The sequence below is a fragment of the Zingiber officinale genome, chromosome 9A, assembly GCF_018446385.1.
Source record: "Zingiber officinale cultivar Zhangliang chromosome 9A, Zo_v1.1, whole genome shotgun sequence".
Taxonomy (NCBI): Eukaryota; Viridiplantae; Streptophyta; class Magnoliopsida; order Zingiberales; family Zingiberaceae; genus Zingiber; species Zingiber officinale.
In genome coordinates, this window is record NC_056002.1 from 127,643,663 (window position 1) to 127,664,804 (window position 21,142).

General features: G+C 31.0%; 1 protein-coding gene across 1 annotated transcript in view; it reads right to left on the reverse strand.

The window, feature by feature from the left end:
- Positions 1-21,142, reverse strand: part of LOC122020642 (histone-lysine N-methyltransferase, H3 lysine-9 specific SUVH4-like) — a 93,617-nt gene that overhangs the window by 44,491 nt on the left and 27,984 nt on the right. The window contains exons 7-9 of the mRNA XM_042578649.1: positions 15,524-15,703; positions 14,698-14,796; positions 193-291 (exon numbers count right to left, since the gene is read on the reverse strand). Of these exons, the coding sequence (XP_042434583.1) occupies positions 193-291; positions 14,698-14,796; positions 15,524-15,703 (378 nt within the window). The remainder of the gene's footprint in view (positions 1-192; positions 292-14,697; positions 14,797-15,523; positions 15,704-21,142) is intronic.

Here is a 21,142-nt window from a genome sequence, read left to right on the forward strand (position 1 = left end):
AGACAGAAAAGGTTGCAATTAAGATATATACATGCAACAAGTTACCAAAGAAATTTACCAAACTTAAAAGTGGAGGCAATTACCATAAGAAGTCAAACTATGCAATTAATCTCAGCTGGATATTAATCCCCAATAGAAGCAAAAAAAAAAAAAATCAACTGTATTGTTAGTACAAGGGAAAAGTTGTGAAACCTGGCTAGTTGTTAAAAGAGGCTGTCCTTCAAGCCTCTTCAATTTGTATTTGAAAACTGTAAAGCCCCGGACCCCTTTCTCAGCCCAATATTTCACTACCTATAAAAAATACAATCAATTGATTTTTGTTTGCAACAATTCCAATTTATTGTCCAGCACGAGCTAAAATAGGCCAGCATTAAAATTCTTTAAGATAAGATTAATAAAACCAGTCTTATTAAATTTTTCTTAGACCATAAGAGACACATGATGAACAAGTCCCAAAAACTCATCTTCATTTTAATCAAAACAAATTCTCATCAATATATTTTTGTTGAATAATAGGGCACAAAATTGTGCAAACTATAGAGGTATTAAACTAATAAATCATACCATAAAATTTTGAGAAAGAGTATTAAAAAAAAAACTAAAGAAGGAGACCACGGTGATCAAAAATTAATACTTCATGAATTCATGAAAGGTCGACAATAGAAACTATATATCTTCTCACAACTAATTGAAAAGTATCGGGAACAAAAAAAAAATTTACACGATATTTATTAACACGGAACAAGCTTAATAATAGAGTCTCAAGAAAAATTATATGGAGAATTCTAGAAAAGAGAGTTATTAGCATAGTATATATTGAACTAATTAAGAATATGTATAGTAATATAATAACAAGAGTAAAGACTGCAGATTAATCGAAACATTTCCTATAAAGATAAGGTTACAAAGAATCAGCTCTAAGTCTCGATCTTTTTACACTAATCATGAATCAACTTAATGAACACATCCAAGACACGATACCATGGTACATCCTAATTGCAGATAATAATGTTTTATAGATGAGACACGTGAAAGAATAATCTTAAACTCAAATCTTGATAGAAAATGATGGAAGTGAAAAGTTTTAGGCTTAGTAGAGCAAAGATGGAATATATAAAATTTAAGTTTAACAATATTAGATGTAATAAGACAATTGTTAAAAAAAAATGACGAATTATTTGTAACTGAGAGTTTCAAATATTTATGATTATTTTTGCAAAAGAATAGAGGGATTGAGAGAGATGTCTTATATTTTTGTTTTTATAAGAAAAAATTTCATATCATAGTTCAAGAGTACAAAAAATGGTCTATAGTTGTTACTTATGACTGATGCAGCATCAGATCAAAGTACACCTCTAAAGACATGTATACATATATACACACTCCTAAATATCCTCTCAATACTAAATTGTTCGCCCTAAGAGATATATTTATTTCTAGCTCTCGATACATAGTGCATTAATGAAAACAACGCCAAGTACCAAGCCTTCATTAATACCCGACTCCCATGGTAACATCTCCCGGACACTCTTAAAGTCTTGTCTGAAAGAGGACATCTCCTATTGCATGTGGAGTCAGTCTCTAACCCTCCTCCATAACTCAGCAATTGGAGGCACCAAAAAAATAAATGCTCCTATGTTTCCAACACTAATCGACAAAATGCACACTACTTATCCTCCAAGTACTCCTGCCTGTATTTAGTTCGAAGACGCCCCAAGGCCAGCATCCAGCAAGTGGCAGCATGACTAGGCTGCGAACCATCCTACCAGTCTTTGTCTAGCATCAGACGTTGAGCCCACATCTAAAGAATTTGGTACTGTATTAGCGGCAACCTCTTAATCAAAGGTGAATCTGAAGGGGATACTTACCAAGACCACACATCTGCACGCCTCAAATACCTATGGTGGACCCATTTGATCCAAAGAGCATCTGCTTTCACCTCAATTAGCTAAATTACCTTAGCAAGCAGAGCTAAGTTCCAACTTTTTAACTCCTGGAATCCCAAGCCTCCTTCCTCCTTCGGTTTACACATATTAGCTCAAGATACCGGAGGATGCTTAGATGTCCAGGTGAAATATCTGCAAATTCTATAGATATGGTCTATAACCCCCATAGGCACGGGAAAGATGGACATCCAGAAGTATTCCACCCCTTGAAGCACTAAGGAAATAAGTTGTCTTGCGTGCATAAGATAAGAGTGTGTCTCGCCAACCGTTAACACGTCGGACCAAGGAGTCAATAAGAGGGCTATAGTCCGAAATCCGAAGCTGCAAGGGGAACCCCAAGATATCTAAACGGTATAGATCCCTCCTGAAAGCCCATGATGGGCAGCAACCTCATACAGACCCTATCCTCAACTCCAACCAAGTAAATGCATAATTTCAGGCACCTAAAGAACAACTGTTTCCCCAAATTCACACAAACAAGTAGATAAGGTTGCAACCGAATTCTCATCACCCTTAGAAAAAAAAAAAAAAGAGATTGTCGGATATAGGCTAGGTGAGTTAGTCCCAGTGGTGCACATTGGGATGAAATTTGAAGGTCGAACAAATTGTGCACTGCTGAATTTGTCTCCCAAAGATTTCTATATAGATTTCAAATAGATACGGTGACAACAATGGATCTCCTTGCCGCAACCCCCTAACTCCATGGAATAGCCCAAAAGTTCCTCCATTAACGGCAAGTGAGTATGAGGTAGTGGTCACACATTCCATAATCCAATCTATAAACTTCCCTAGGAATTACAACCCCATAAGTCCCTCCTTCAGAAAATCCTAGTGGCCCGAGTCAAATGCTTTTTGCAGGTCAATCTTCATGATGCACCTCGGAGACAATCGCTTTCGATTGTATTTTCCTAAAAATCTCCTGAGCCAAGTGTTATTTGCAATGAGTCTGCCTTTTACAAAGGCAGTCATAAACTGATGTAAGAACTTGTCCATGATATTTGCTAGACGACCAACCAATAACTTAGATATGACCTTGCAGAAGACTGTACAGCAAGAGATAGGTCTATAATCCGTCACTTTACTAGCATGGGAAGACTTTGGGACTAGAGAAATCAAAGTATGATTCCATTTCTTACATAAAATACAAACAAGATGATTGAAATAAAAGAGAGCGTCGGGTGTTCTTTTGGCTATATTACAAGGAATTAACAATGTGAAGCTATGACTCAAGCACATCGGCAAAAAATAAGAATGTAATAGATAAAAATGTTAATGTAGATGTGTAAACATACAAAGATGGATAAGAAGAAATGAGAAAATTAACTAGAGTCAGAGTTGCACTTGTTGAGGGAAAACATCGGGAGACATTTAAGATAGTATGGACATGTATTAAGATGACCAATAAATGATTCAATTAGTCGATGTGAAACTATGATACATATGCACATCAAATGAGAAAGACAAAAAAAGACTTGGTTAGAAATAATAAAACAAGATAAAATTTATTTAGATATAGATGATGATATAGCAGCCAACCCCACCTAGTGGAATAAGGCTTTGTTGTTGTATATATGAAGATATAGTAGGGATAAAGTATAATGGCGTAGAAGGATTCATATAGCCCACCCCACCTAATGAGATAAGGCTTAGTGGTTATTATTGTTGTAATATATCAAACATATTTAAGTCATTATAGAAATATTTTGTCCATTTTAACTATTTTCCACTGATCATTTAAAATATATTTCATACATTCAATGTTAGTTCTACTTAACTCCTCTAGTTTCTAAAGTTTCTATACATAACTTAAGTTACAACTTTACCATAATTTCATATTAAATACTAAAAGATAAAATCTAATAGAGTAAATTAATCTAGTACAAAAGAGAAACAAAGAAAAAATATATCTGGGCATAGAATAAATCTTTGATATAAACCAACATCTACAATTAAAGGATAACAACTTATTGCTTTTTTAATTGTCGCAACACAAGTAACTATATTATCTTAAATTTTTCTTTTTTTTATTGTAATTTTTAAATAGTTTTTTATTTTTTAAAACTCAACATAATAATAGTAGAAGGACTCTTCATCAGCATTGCCCAAGTCAATATTTTAAGTGTACACCTCTCTTATTTTTATCTATATTTTTAATTTAGTAAATATATAACATAATTTATCTTCTGAACATAAAACAAGTTTAGCTTTCAAGAATTTCAATTTTAGTATTTATATGATCTTTCACAAATATGAATATTTTCAGGTTGTAAATTGACATTACTAGGTCAGAAAAATTCTAATTTTTATCTATATTTCTAATTTAGTAAATATATAACATAATTTATCTTCTGAACATAAAACCAGTTTAGCTTTCAAGAATTCCAATTTTAGTATTTTATACGATCTTTCACAAATATGAATATTTTCAGGTTGTAAATTGACATTACTAGGTCAGAAAATTAATGTTACCGCTAAACAACAGAAAGGAAGGCAAATATCAGAGGAGGGTCCCCTACTACTTGTGACAGGGCTAGTTGTTGGTTGTAGATTCAGTATGCAAACACGTGTTGAGATCTCAAAGAGATGTAGTGAAGCAACCACAAACAGAGAGATGGCACTCAAAAAGGAGGCATTGCGCAGGATGTAGCACACACATAAAAACAAAGCAAAAAAATTTGGTATTCTTGCAAAGAAGAGATTGTAGTTTATAGTCATCACATAAGACTAATTAGGGGTCACTTCATAAGCTAGCGATAAGGCAATATGCATCCATGTGACTCTGCTTGATGCCAAGTGTTACCGAAAATAACACTCAAACCGTGCTTAAACAATTCATGAGAGGTCATTGTGCTAGAAGAAGATGAACTCATGAGCCAACGGAGATGAGTCCAAGGTTTAAAATCTTGAATCAATCTCTGGGTAATATAATATTTCGTGTAAATATAGTTTCAACACTAATTTAATTAAATTATTAATAATAAGGTAATTAATTTTATAATACAGATTGTAACTTTTAATAACCTTTTTATTATAATTGAATTGTTTATTTAATAGTCAATATAATGCTTATACATGTTTCTTTTTATATTTTTTATTAATTTAATCTTCATGGTTTCTGAGTTTCAATTTTTCAATTTTAGTCCTTTGTAAATTGTATACTTTTTCCATTGCATTTAATTTACACTAATAATCTATTCAACTTTGTAGGTATAATAATAGAATAAAAATGAGAAAATTAAAGCTTCCGTGGTGCCCTATAAACTAGGGTATATTTTGCTCCAGATTCTACAAAGAAACTACAAATTTGAAGTCAGAGAAACATTTATTATTAGGGATGTAATTGTGTTGACATGAACATATATTTTTATAGTTTTTGTAATTATGATTGAAATTTGTTCATGACTATTTGATGTAAACTTTGAGCATCAATTATCACTTTGTTCTTTTATAAACCAAAATTAAACACTTGAATGCAAAGAAATAATTTAAAATTTACACGTTTAATTTTAAATTGGTTTATATCTTCCAAATAACTACAATTATTAGAGTGGACAAAAAAAAAACCATTACTTTTATATTTTAGGATATAAAGTTTTATATTTTAGATTTAAATTGGATTTAAATTTTGTAGTTAAAATATCTATAAAAAATACAAATCTCAAACTCATATTCAACTCGACTAAATTTGAAAACTATGGACTAGAAATACTTTTAAAAATCAAATGAAAATTGAAAATTTTTTATTCATTCAAGTTGAATTGCAGAGAGTTTTAAAAAAAAATAACACACAATGAATTTTTAAAGAAACAAATAAAAATAGTGAAAAAATGAGTTATCTTTTTAACTTATTCAACTAAATTTTCATGTAATTAAAGCACCATATCGAGCTCTAGTTGTTCCTCAACACCCAAACTAAAGCTGAGAGAAGACACAAAAATTGAGAAGAAGTTTGACATGATCTTATCGAATCCTAATTTTCTTGCAGTTTACTGGAACGATATCTTTGGTTTCTAACTTAGTCACAAAATTTAGAACTAAAATAAATCTTCTCTAATGTAAGATGCTAAATTTTATCCTATTTAAATTTTTGCATTTTAATTATTTTTAAAAAAGTATTTAGATGACTAATAAGCTAAATCAAACAATTATTTTGACTTTTGGACTCGAGTCAAAGGGGATCTAGGGTTAGGTGAAGTTCATTAAGCAGACATGGTGGTTAGGATAAGGTAGGTTCAAATCAAGCTCGATTTGGATTTATTTTGAGTGGCTTAAAATTAAACTAAGCTTACATAATAATACTACAGTTCAATCATATTTAATTAGACTACTAATATTTTTGCAAGGTCAGGAATTGTTTTAAATTTCTACCTCTTTTCTCTCCACATATGCCCCTCCCTTTCTCCAAATTGCTCTATCTCGCTTGTCTTTCATTGTGCCCCCATTACCCGCCCATCATTAGTCACATGTTGCCCATCACTCTTACTCTCTCAATGGTATTATTCTCTTAGTTCTTCTTATACATTCTCTTTCCTCTCTTTTCTCTCGTGGTCTCTCTTCTCTCCCTTAGTCTCTCATCCTCTCTAGTTCTATCGTTTGCTTCAGTGTCCTAACTATCTCACATGTCTATCGATGAGCACACCACTCAATTTTGCCAATGCAAATCAACCCAGCTCTCGACTTCAATTGTTGGACGTGAGTTGCCTATGTAAAACCTTAAGGTACAATTTGCAATGCAAGTTGTATCTCTACCTGTGCAAATTATGGTATTACAACACCACAAATATGACCATAAATATTTACAATATCTGAAGTAGCTCCTAGATAGTGATCTGAAGATCACTATTCTATTCTTTTTAAATTATGTTTTCACTATTCTTATTTTTCAAACATGACCAACACCCTGTCGGGCTGATCCAATAAAAATCGCCGAACCGGCGGTTAAGAATCAAACCAGAGATTCACTGTCGTTCAGCCCGTTGGTTCTTTTTTTCTTCCTTTGTAAACATTAGAACTGCCGGTTCTGACTATTGGGATAGGGGATTTGTATTTTTTCAACAGTTGAGATCATTTGACAATTTTTTAATCAATGATTACGATTAATATCTGTTACTCTCCAAACTCTATAAATAAAGAATTCATTTCATTATTTCCGTACCATCTTCTCTACTCTCATTCTCAATTCCACAATCTCTACACACTTTCGACTCCAATAATTCTACACGCATTCGACTCTCACTTCCCACTACAGTGGAAGGAGGCCAAGGAGGTTCATCATCTCGATCTCGGAGAGACACGGAAATAGTAAATCCAAATGAGCAGCTCAACATGATTCAATCCCTTGATGATGAGACCGAGCAACTTCCGACACCCAAAACACAAGAAAGTACTAATACAATTACTTTAAAGATTCTAGAAGCTCCTTCTTTAAAATCTTTTATTTTTATTAAACATTTTGAAATAGTCATTCTTCCGTCGGAAGAATTACGTGTAAAATGTAAACACTGCAATGCTTCCTACAAATTCCAAGTCGGCACATGGCTATGGGACGTTAAAACGACGCATAGAACAACACACCCAACAGAATATGGAATCGGCCGTTACACAATTATCTAGATTTTTCACTAGTGAAGGTCCTGATTTTGATTTATTTTTATATTCCGATAATAAATTAAGAGAAACATTAGCTAGATTTGTTTTTATTTAGTTTTGGATCTAAATGCAATTTCGAAGATTTTTATAAAGAATCTATTAATCCATTGCTAAATGTGTTCCTAAAACTACACTTATAAAAAAAATTTAAAATTGAGGAAAAATATTTAATTGAAGAATTTAATAAATTAAATGATAAAAAAATTACGTTCCAATATTTGGAGTGATCATTGGTAAATACATTTATATATGAATGTGACTTGTCATTGGATCGAAAACTCCTGGAATATCCAAAAAATCTTGTTAGCTTATAGAGTTTTTGATCAATCACATAATGCTCATAACATCTCACAATTATTATATTTAATTTTAAAAGAATATGGATTAACTCATAAAATATTTTTAAAATTATTCGATAATGCTAGTTCTAATACCGTTAGTATTGATGAACTAAAATTTATATGTCAACCTATTATCGGTGATTTATTTTTTCATATTCATTGTGTATGTCATATTTTAAATTTATGTGTTCAAGATAGATTAAGAATTTTAGAGAATCATATTTAATCAATGAAAACTGTTATTTTCTATTTACGGTCACATCCATCTACAATAAAACAATAGGATACATTTTATAAAAATAATAGAATAAGATCTAAAAAATTTCCACGTGATATACTAACACGTTGAAATTCAACATATCAACTATTATAAAATTTATTTCAATATAGAGAATTATTATGTTCTTTATTTTGCACATACTATTAAAACACTAATATTTATTTATTTTCACACCAATGGAATATTTGTAGTATTTGTTAAATTTTAAAAGTATTTAATGATGCAACCGAACAACTTTTCGATTTTTATTATTTTACTTCTCAATTAGTTTTAATGAATTTTTGTAATATAGTATTAGTTTTAAATGAACATAGTACCAATGAATTTTTATCTTATTATGTATTTGCAATGAAAACAAAATAGGAAAAATATTTTTTTATATTTCTCAAATTTATTTAGTTGCATTTGCTTTAGGCCCTAAGTAAAATTAGAAGTTTTACAAGAAATATTAATTTTGTATTATGACATTTCAATTTCATTTAAATATTCTTCTTCTCTTTATCCTAATAATATTGTATATAATATTAGAAATTATTTATATGATATTTATAAAAAAAATATAATATAAAATATGGAATACAAACTAATATTTCTAAAACACAAACTATTAGTATTAATTTAAAACTTACAAAAGCACAACTTTTATCAAAAGAACAAATGAAACGTGCATGAGGATCATCAAGTTTCACATAGGAACTTAAAAATTATTTTATGACTTCTTTTGATTTTAATAAAGCAGATAGCAAAGCGGATTTCAATAATCCTTAAGTAGTGGTCACAAAAAGCTCAAAGCCTTCCATCATTTCAATGATCGCCAAAGAAATTTTACCTTATCGAGTGTCAACGGTTGCTATAGAACAGATGTCCAGTGTCGGAGGTAACATATTGGATGAACAACAATCGACTAGCTCCCGACTCGTTTGAAGCCCAAACATTACTCCACGATTGGACTAGAGCCGAAAAAGGAATCTAAGGAATGTAATTTTCAAATGTCGAAGTAGAATAATTTGATACTGAAGGAACAAATACTATGAGAATGGAAAACGAAAGTGAGTAGCAATGTCACTTCTTAAGGTAAAAGGGTAAAAAAAGTAAGAGATATACATGGGCTTTAATTCCCCTATACCCTAAGGAGATACATGGGTAACTTAAACCAATGCAAGCACTTTTTTATCATTATTTTTTTATAAATTTATAATTTTAATTTTTTTAATATAATATTATTGAACCATGGCGAATTGTGAACAAGTGGTTCCGAACCGTGAATCGTAATCATCTTGGATGATTAAGGTTAAGGGTTGACTAGCTAAGAACCGCAGAACCGACGGTTCCGAACTGCCGAACCGACGGTTCCGAACTGCCGAATCGACGGTTCCGAACCGACAAACCGACGGTTCGAAACCGCCATCAAGTCGTGCAGTGCATGAAGGAAATCAAAAGAATGTGTCGCTCAAATAAATATCTAATAAATGAGTGTGGATAGGCATTTAATGTTTAGTATAAGCATATAGGATGCAAGTTTGAACTCGTTGTAGGATTGGGTGTGGAGTTATGTATTACTTAAACTAATCTAAAAATCAAACTAAAGCTATGCTAACATGTTTAAAGATGACTAGACAAACCAAACCTCACAAAGAACCTCGATTTGCTTATTATCTCATGTTTGGCATGTTGTATTTTAGTCGTTCTCTTGCACATCCTTGTGGTACTCTTTTATAAGTGATTATAGTCAAGTTACATTTATACAGTGAAATTGTAAGATCTGTGTTGATTATGTCATTATAACGTATGGTATTTGGATGTTATTTATTGGAGACATGAACATTTCATTTTAATGGAAGTTGATAGTTGATAGTCACAATTAAGCATTATGGTTGTTTTTAGTTCATACTAATGTATTAATGGCATCGTCATCAATGCCTTCAACATTTTTTTTAGGACAGTTGCAAAGACTTCAAGGTCAATGTACATGAGAAACACCACTCTTTGGCACTTGAAGCAGCATTATGTGATTATGATGATGGTAAAATCATACCAAATCATAGCATACCTCTTCACAGCAAGCATTGACTATCGCTCCAAAGTGTGTATACAAAGAAAGCAAATTTTTGGTCCGCCTCGTTAATGATTTAACTTTGTGTAACTGTTTGAGAACATTAAGGACAAAACAACCAAGCACTTATATTTTGAGAAAATGAAAATTCATGTTGATATCTTGATCCTGCACTCAATTTAGTTGGTCAAACTATAGCTAGTGTTTAAAGCACTTATTGCACACAGTTGTGAGATTGATAAGTAGCACACATTCTTTTAGTGCTTAACCCTTCTGGAGATGTGCTATATTCTTATATTATATATAGTCAAAGGACTGTAAGCTAGAATTTAGAGATAAAATTCTATTGGCGAGGTTTTTATTGCTAAATTTCACCTAGTTTAACATTATAACAGGCATGGACTTATTATCTACTGACCATAGCAACGTGGAGCAAAATTCAATGGCGCGGTCTAGTGTAGAGGCAGAATTCCGAACAATGACCCAAGATATGTGTTAATTATTTCAGTTGAAGATCCTCTTAAAAGACTTGAAGATAAAGTGGGACGGTCTAATGAGATTTTATTATGATAATAAATCTGCAATTAGCACAGCTCAGAAATCAGCATGCTCAAACGAAGCAAATTGAAATTGATAGACATTTCAAAAAGGAGAAACTAGAGAGTGGGTTGATTTGTGCCCCTTAAATATCTACTCTTGGACAACTTGTAGATATGTTTACTAAAGGATTAACTAGCTTAGTGTTTCAAAATATGGTATCAAGCTAGAAATAATAAATTATTCCCCATCTTGAGGGAGTGTAGCAAATATAACTTCATAAAATCTTCATAAAAGTGTGCTTAATTTTTTTAGATAAATCTGTTAAGAAAAGTGTGTTAAACTTTTTAAGATTTTATTAGAAAAGATTATTATTTATAAAAAAATAAGTGGTGTTATCAATTTATAAAATTGGATAAGGATCTCATATATTAAATAAGTTTTTGAATTAATATAATTTTCAATTCTAACAATTAAAAGTACTCAAATGTGAGTTACAAAGAACTTCCAATGCGCATTTTAGACCACAGGCACTACATGTGAAATATGTTTGTGCACAAGTGAAAGTCAAGTGGTCGTACCACTACAACTAGAAGGCTATCTAGGAGCGCGAGGTCGACATGGAAGCTATGTAAACCACTATCATTTTGCATTGGGTGACTAATTTTTTAAAGGATGGGTAAACAAAAGGATCAAATTTAAATTTTCTAAATTAAGGGCTTTTTATAATTTTCTTTATTAAACAATAAGGATTTTAGTATTTAGGAAGGGAAATGGGACTATTGCTCACAAAATAATAAAAGCAATGAAATTATTAATGTAATTAGCATATAAGTACTATGATTAGATGAAGACACCGTAAAAGTTCTGAGAAAACTTAGATGAGGCAGTACAAAACAATTCGGACAAAGAAGATGATTTTAATATGAGGAGATCTAAATAGACATGTAGAAGTGAGAAACGAAGAATATAATAAGGTGCATAGGGCTATGATTTGGGAATAAGAATGAAGAAGGAAAAGTTATAATACATTTTGCAATAACATATAAACTTATGATCAGCTCTAATACATTTTCAAGAAGAGAGAAGAACACATAATTACTTTTAAAAGTAATAATAAGTCACAAATTAACTTTCTTATGATTAAAAAGAGGAATGGAAAAAATTATAAAACTTGTAATATAATTTATAAAGAATACTTAACCACCCAACATAGGTTAGTAGTGTTAGATATGCATCTCAAGCATAATATCAATAGAAGAAAAATGTGCATGATTCCTATGATTAAGTAGTAGAGGTTAAAGGATGGAAAATAAAATGTCTTTAAAAGTGACTAATAGAAACACAAGTATTAGAAGAAATATGTGATGACTCAAATACAACATAGAATAGAATAACATTAAATTTAAAAGCAGGGGTCAAGAGCATCGGTAAGTCAAGAGGACAAGCACCACCAAATAAAAACAAATTAGTAGTGGGATAAAAAAGTACTATAGAAATTGAAGAAAAAAAGAATAACCTATACAAACCTATACACTAGCAAGAATGAAGAAAATTTTAAAAAGTATATAATAGACAAGGAAGAGGACAAGAAAGCAATGAGTAAAGATAAGAATAAAGCTTTTGAATGCTCGTATCGATAACTTGATACAAAAACGGGGGAAAGGAGCATCTATAGAATAACTAAAGAGAGAGAAAATTAAGGAATCTTACCCAAACAAAATGCATTAAAGATGAATCAAATAGGGCACTAGTGAAGAATGAGGAAAAAAAGAAGCGATGAAAAAGGCATTTTCATCATGTTTTTAATGAAGGGTTAGGTAATCAACTTAGCTTAGAAAATTCAATTAGGTCGTAGGAGCATAGAAATTTAAATTTTTTTTTAGATGATTTAAATTTCAAAAATAGAACCGGCATTAAATAGAATGAAAAATATAAAAAAAACAGTTGGACCGGATAATCTTTAATAGAGGTATGAAAGTGTCTAGGGAAACAGGGTATTGAATGGCTGCAAAGTTATTTAATTTGATATTGAAAATGAATAGTCTTCGATATAAAAACAAATAAGACATAAAATTATATGAATTATAGAGGCATTAAACTAATGAGACATAATTAAGAAGATCAAAGTGATCAAAAATAATTGATTCATAGATAAAAGGTCAACAATAGAAGTTTACATCTTCTTAGATAATTGATTGAAAAGTATCGAGAAAATAAACAAGATTAACCTAGAAAAAAATTTGATATTTCTGAAAGAAATTATTTAGAATTAAAGAAAAAAAGTATTAATGTAGTGTATATTGAACAATTAAGAATATACATAATAACGTAAACAAAAGTAAAGACCTTAAGCACATTAACTGAAGTGTTTCCTATAAAAATAGAGTTATATAAAGGATCGAGTATCTTTTTCCACTATTTATGATAAACTCACTTGACACATCCAAGATAAGTTATCAGAATGCATGTTATTTGCAAATGTCGTTGTTTTAGTTGATGAGAATCGTAAAGGAGTAAGTGTTGAATTCAAATCTCGGTGGAAGACACTGGAAGTTAAAGGTTTAGACTTAATAAAGTAAAGATAGTATATTGAATTTAAGTTTAGTAGTAGATATAGCAAGACAATTGTTAAAATAGGAGATAACAAGTTATCAGTAAACGAAATATCTAGGATCATTTTTGCATAAGAATGAAAGGGCTGATAGAGATATTTACATATGATACAAGGAAGATGGCTGAAATGGAGGAGGGCGATAAGTGTTACTTTGTGATAATAAGGTACATCTAAAACTTAAAAGAAAGTTTTTTAAAACGGCGGTTAGACTTATTAGATTATATAAAGTTGAATGTTGAGCGATGATGAGATCATAAAAATAGAATATGAGTCATAAAGATGAGAATGTTAAGATGCATGTGCGGCCATACGAGGATGGATAAGTTAGGAAATGAGAACATTAGAGAAAAAAAAATTAGATTGAATCGATTAAGGGAAAACTCCGAGAGACGGATTAAAGATGGTATGGGCATGTATTTAAGAGATTAATAACTTCCCAGTTAGGTTATGTGAGATTATGACAAATACACACATTAATTGAGAAAAAGAAAGACAAAGGAAGACTTAGTTAGAAATGATTAAAAAGAATAATTCATTTAAATATAGATGATTATATAGTAAAGGATTGGACCCAATAGAATATGAGTCATAAAGATGAGAATGTTAAGGTGAATATATGGACATACGAGGATGGATAAGACAAGAAATGAACATTAAAAAAAATCAAGGTTGCACCTATTAAGGGAAAACTCCAAGAGACGAATTAAAGATGGTATGTGTATTTAGGAAATTAATAACTATCACAGTTAGGTTATGTAAGATCATAACAAATACACATATTAATTTAGGGGGAAAAAAGACAAAAGAAGAATTAGAAATAATAAAAAAGAATAATTCATTTAATATAAATGATTATATAGTAAAGGATTAGACCAAATAGAATAAGAGGATCTATATAGTCGATCTCATTTAGTGGGCTAAAGACTTGGTTGTTATTATTGTTATAAAAATATGAGAACCTACTGAGAAAGTGCCTAGTCACACGAATAAATAGCCAACACGGTGGATGTCACTAGAATTATCATAATGACAAATAAATTCTAAGTCGCACACTAGGATCCGAAATCATAAGTGTTATGACAATTTAAAAGATTAAAACATATTATATTATATGATGACTAAAACCATAGGTAAAATATTCCATGCATATGGTGCAAGATGACTTTTTGAAACGTATTACGACAAGTAAAATAATAAGTAAATTATTTGATGCATAAAGTGCAACGCCACCTAAACATAGTCCACAAAAGAAAATTCCTTTTCCATCTACAAACCTTGTATAAGCCATCATATGTGTATACTTTTCCACAATAGCTATTTCGAGATTCATGTCCACGAACAACTCGAACAGACAAACCAGATTCAAAGTTATTCTGTAGAGGGAAAATATGATATCATGAAACTAATAGAGCATATAAAAAAACATTCCGCAACAAGGGGAAAACATAACATCATAAACTAATAGAGCATAAATAAAAATATAACTAAGAGTTCAACAACTTTTGATTGGCAAGTTCCCAAAAAAAAAAAACTAAAAAGTGACATCAAAAATATTTGTAGTTAAGTGTGTCAATGTTCATACAAATAGAACTCTAAAATAACTATAAGAATACATAATCTAGGAATGGAAAAAAAAAAGAAATGAATGAGATGGAGTAAATCACCAAGAGCAATCATAGTTTACTTATTTTGCATAAGTAGAAGACAAAAAAAATTATAGCAATGTCCCCTAGCTCGACTAAATTAAAAAATAGATAAATGCCAACATCAAATTCATAAAATGGTAAATATAAACTATAAATAATTATTTCCAGGTACCGGTATATCTGTGCAAGTTAAAAATAGTAAATTAGCCTTTAAAAAGTCCTAAACACCATTTGATTTCCCAAAGGTAGTTTAACTCAAAGTTTGGAATTAAAGTAAATCAGCTATGCCATATAAAAAACGGATTTTAAGTGTCTCAATTTCTTAAGTACATAGCTCCAATTGAGAATATAGTTGAAGAGCATACTTAAATATTATAAGAACTACTAAGAAAAAATCATTCAGCATATCTTCATAGTTTGCATAAAGCAGCATCAATAGTGCACTCGGACAAACCTTCAATGCCAAATTACCGCGTTCCAACTTTTGATCTTTAATTTGTTGCTTATTTCCAAGAAGATCTTGCCCACCCTGACCGGTATACAGAATTTCATCTGCATTATCAGTGTCATCCTCATACATTCCTGACAACACTATGCACACAGCGAGTGGAAAAGGAACACCCTTATATTTTTCCTGCCAAATAGGAAAGAATAAATAATAAAGTTATGCAGAGTATTTTGTAACACCAAAACATAGCAGAAAATATGGAATTCCAATATATTGTGACACAGGCATAGAATACCTAAGCATATCCATTATAAGATGCCATACATACCACAGATCAAATATCAATTCTAGTAAGGAAAAAATAACTAACAACTGTATAAAAGATGATTAATCCGATTGTTTTTAGTTTATCATACACGAAAATATAAATTTATGTATATTTAAACTATTTAAGGATGTTTATACAACTTTTGTTGAGTCCTTGACTGCAGAGAGAATGTAATAAGACAGTAAAATTGTCTATAAAATTATATTAAAGAAGTTAACAAAGTTTCAAAAAATGAGTCTCATAAAATAGAAATAATGCTAGATAATATGAGGTATCTAAAAAACTGTATTTAATAAAATTGCAAGAAAAAGAAGATGCAAACTAATGAAGGAAAAAATATTTCATGAGTTAGAAATTAGTATATTCAATAAGATTGTTATCTAGAGTTTAACTAGCCTTTGATTGGTATTAATTGAGTTTAATTTACATTGTATTTTATTTATTATTTTTCAGGATTTGCTTTTTCGCAGATTAAGGCAATGGTGGTGAAGGAGGTAACAACCTCAAGCTCGAACAATTGAAGGTCAAAGGAACAAATTCTTGTTGATCTCATACGTTGAAATAAACAATAATCTATTTAAGAAATTAATAAATCTCATTGGGTTATTATAATTTGAATTTGTTTCTTAGATCTGTAGAGATCCTTAATTGAACCAAGCTTGTGGGAATTGAGTTGTATATTAACATTGGGTGATTAAACTGTGAACGTTAATTTGCAAAGTACGCGATGGTTATGCTATGTTGATCTAGCTTTGGATTTGTCAAGCAATAAAAGCACAAATATTTCAAGATCAAGATTGAGAAGAGAGAATGCTGGGTTGCTTAAGATCAATACTCTTTTCAAATACTTGTTACACCACAATATCTTGTTTGCTTACTGCTTGACATGATTGAATTTTATTGCGACTCTTGCTATTTCTGATTATTTGAGTTGGCTTGTGGGAGCAGAGTTGCTACCATAGGGCAAGAGTTCGAATCTCGGCAAAGTCAAGGAAACAAAAGCTCTCCTCCGCACTGGCTAACTACAGCTTCCCAATTTACCTCCTCACATGGTCATGGGGCCAACCGTATGGGGCTACTGGGGTAACCGATTCCACCTTTTGCTACCATGTGAGACAATTGTTGATTCTGCGTTAGATATGCACTATCAAAGCTACTATATTAATTGGTGGTTTCTATGTTAGAGCAGAGATATAGTATTTACTCCTCGAATCAATGATGGGAAAGTGTGAGAAAATTCAACTTTGTCTTGATGTAGCCTTGATTGGTCAGCATGGTAGTAGACTACATGAATAAGAATAGTTGTGATCACTAGTAGTGATCCAGGACATGTCAGCATTCACAATTGTCATTGTCCTAGAATTTTTCTCATACTTCTCTTCTCTTACCTCAACTTTCAGACAAAATTTATTGCTTATGCTAGTTTCTCAAAGATTCCTTAAACTATAATGTAGAGATGTATGGTTTACTTTGTTCTGCAGTGCTTTGTTAATTAGTAGCTGTAAGTTTTTTCATCATGGTCATAAGTTTTTGAATGTCCATAGAATGATTGGCAATGAGGCATAACATAAAATTTGTAGTGCTTAATGATATTTCATAAAAGACTGAGGTTACAATTGCTTTGACGTTCAATAAAGCTCAACTAGAACTGATTTTAAGTTAAACTAGTACCAAATCTTCATGCATAGACTAGACGAAAGGACAATAAATACACCAATAACTTGTGTATCTCCAGCCAAATTGGACCAATTATGGGTTGCATAAAAAATCTAGTTTACATTTAATTTAAGTCAATTAAAGAATTTAGAAAATGATGAGGAAGTGATCCCTTAATCAAAGCAATGTCTTAAGAAGTAGCCTAGAATCCTAAACAGCTACATATGCCATCACTTAGGTGCATATAACAAAGAACTGCATAGCATATATAGGTGGTCCCGATATGTGATTGCCATCCTCATACAATACCAGGCAATCTGTAACTGCAGCAGTGTTATATGCAACCCGAACATACTTGTACACAAAAAAACTAGATTTTTATGGTCCATTCAAAGCTGCTTACTTGGAACCAAATCAATAAGTCATAGTTATTTCTTATTCTAATCACTTTTCAAATAACGTTCACCCAAGATGTTTTTCTTTTCAAACTCGAGAATTTGTTCACTTTTCTAATGTAAATTTTTTGGTATGGTATCATGTAATTGTTAATTTAAACACTTACATTACATGAGTTAATTGACATATCTTAGTTTTATGAGACGTTTCGCATTTTCAAAAATATAGATGTTAGTTTTATATATTATTGCTCGAGTAGTGTCCGTTGCAACAAAAGTCAATCATTATGAAAAATCAATGATACCAGGAACATTGATTTTAAAAAATGGATACTCGAGAGGATAAAAATAGAAAAGAATTAGACACCACTATAAAATAGATGCAACTAGTTGAAATTTGGCCAAAAAGTGAAAAGGATGGAATATCAGTTTGGAAAACTCAACAAACTTAACCAACTTTATATTGATCTCAATGACAGAATCTTTTTCACTCTCTTGAATTTTTAATTAACATAGGCCATAGCTCAAGATAGAACAACCATTGAACCTTATTGATATTTGTGATTCACAATAAGCTACAATAAGTGTTTCATCCATCTATCTCACTCCATGTCTAATGAAAGAGATAACAATTAATCAAAAGATGATAATAGAGAATCACTCAATCAATAGGCCCTCAAACCACCTTATTTATGAGATTGTAATGTGATCGAGGTCATAACTAAAGTTTATGTGGAAAATTACCAACTGGCGCATTAAAATTTAGCAACAAATGCACCTTACATTGAAAATTATCAAAAAGGCACACCTTTAAACATTGATATTCCCAAAATATCCCTCTAGAATAACAACTAAGCCTTATCCCACTAGTGGGGTCAGCTACATGAATCTTTTTACGTCATTGAACTCTTCTCCTACTATATCATCATTTATATTTAAATAAATTTTATCTACTAATTGAGTCTTTTTTGTCTCTCTTTTCATCGTTTGATGTGCATATTTTTTATAATTTCACATTGCCTAACTAAATCATTTTTCATTTTTTTATCCTATCCATCCTTGTATGCCCGCATATCCACCACCTTAACATTTTCTTCTCTACAATTCTCATCTTCTACTCATGTACTACAATTCTCATCTTCTACTCATATGCTGGATTTATAGCCGAATATTCAGCTCCATATAGCATAGCAGGTCTAATCATATTTTGTAAAACTTTTCTTTAAGTCATAGAGATACTTATCGATCCCAAAGAGCATCTAATACTCTCCTCTATTTCAACCATCGTGCTTGTATTCCATGTAAAACATCTCTATCAATCCCTCCATCTTTTTACAAAATTCATCCTAACAACTCATCATTTCCAATCTTAACAATTATCTAATTACATCTAATATTGTTAAACTTAAATTTTATATAATCTTCTTTATTCTATTAAGTCTAAAACTTTCACTTCTAGCGTTTTCCACTACGATTCGAGTTTAGAACATACACCATGGTACTGTATTCTGTCTTTATTATGCTAACCATAAAGTCTTTCACTTCTAACGTTTTCCATCAAAATTCGAGTTTAGCAACATACACCACGGTACCGCATTTTGGATGTGTCAAGTAAGTTCGTCCATGATTAGTGTAAAAAAAAAGTGACTTAGAGTTTATCCTTAATCTAATTCTATCTTTATGGAAACTGATTTGGGTAATCTACTTGAAGTCTTCACTCTTCTCATTATATCCTCATACATATTCATAATTACTCCAATATACGCTATGTGAACACCACTCTTTTGTTATAATTCTTAATGCAAGTTCAAATGATGTTACTATCAATAGTATTAAAAAAAAAGATGATTAATTGGAATTCCACTATTTTGAAGGGAGAATATGTTCATATGAGATGTGTAGTTCATATAATCAATTTGATTGTTGTTAATGGCTTAAAAGATATAAATCAATCTGTGATGAGGAAGAGGAATGTGATTAAATATATTAAGCAATCTACCTCTAGATTAAGCAAGTTTAAAGAATGTGCAGAGTGAAAAAACTAGAAGCAAGAACTCATTATGTTTAGATGTACCAACTAGATGGAACTCAACTTTCTTGATGTTGAATATAGCTCAAAATTTTGAAAGAGCTTTTGATAGGTCTGATGAACAAGATCCATGCTTCAAATTAGATCTTGATATACAGATTGGCATGTTGTTCCAAATGAAAATGGAGATTGTTTGGATCAGATGACAAACCTAAAAGAGAATTAAAGACTTTTGATGGGAAGCCAACAAATGTAGATTGGAATAACATTAGACTTTTTGCATCTCTACTGCAAGCTTTTTATGAGCTAACATTCTGGATCTTTGTATGACTATGTCACATTCAATACTTTTGCATATGAGATTAGTTCTATTCATACCATCTTGAAGGAGTGGCAAGAAAGTGATGATCTTGATGTGTATTCGATGGGAATTAAAACGAAAATAAATTTGACAAGTATTGGGGAGATCATGAGAAGATGAATAAGTTGTTTTATATTGTGGTGGTGCTTGATCCAAGACATAAATTGGATTTCGTAGAATTTATGTTGATTGAAACATATGGAGATGAGAAGGGTGCAACAGTAGGAAAGATGATAAAGGACACTTTCTTTGCTTTGTACAAGAATTATAAGGAAAAAATGGAGTCTCATTGCAATATTTCAAGCATTCCATCTATTTCAGAATCAATTAATGACAATGCTTCAAAAAATATGAGTCATATGGATTTGAAAAGACAGTCAATTGTTGAGAAGTATAAGCAACAAAAAGCTCAAGTTTTTGGTGATTGCAACATGTCAAAATTAGACAAGTATCTTAATAAAATAGTTGAAGAGTACTGTGATACTTTTGATATTTTGGGATAGTGGAAGCAAAATTGTCAGATTTCCTATACTTGCTCAAATTGCTCATGATGTATTAGCTATTCCAATATCAACAGTTACTTATACTTGATTGTTTTAGGAGTTCATTGACTCGTAGGAATAGCTATCAACAGTTACTTATACTTGATTGTTTTAGGAGTTCATTGACTCCTAGGGTGGTAGAAAGTTTTATTTGTACTCAAGATTGGCTTCGGTTAAGTTTGAAACCACTCGACATTGAAGAAATTTTAGAGGATATAGAAAAAAATTAAAAGCGGTAAATTTTTCCTTTTTAAGAAAATTATAATTAGATTTCAATTTATAATTATAAACTTATAAAGCATTTATTTATTTAA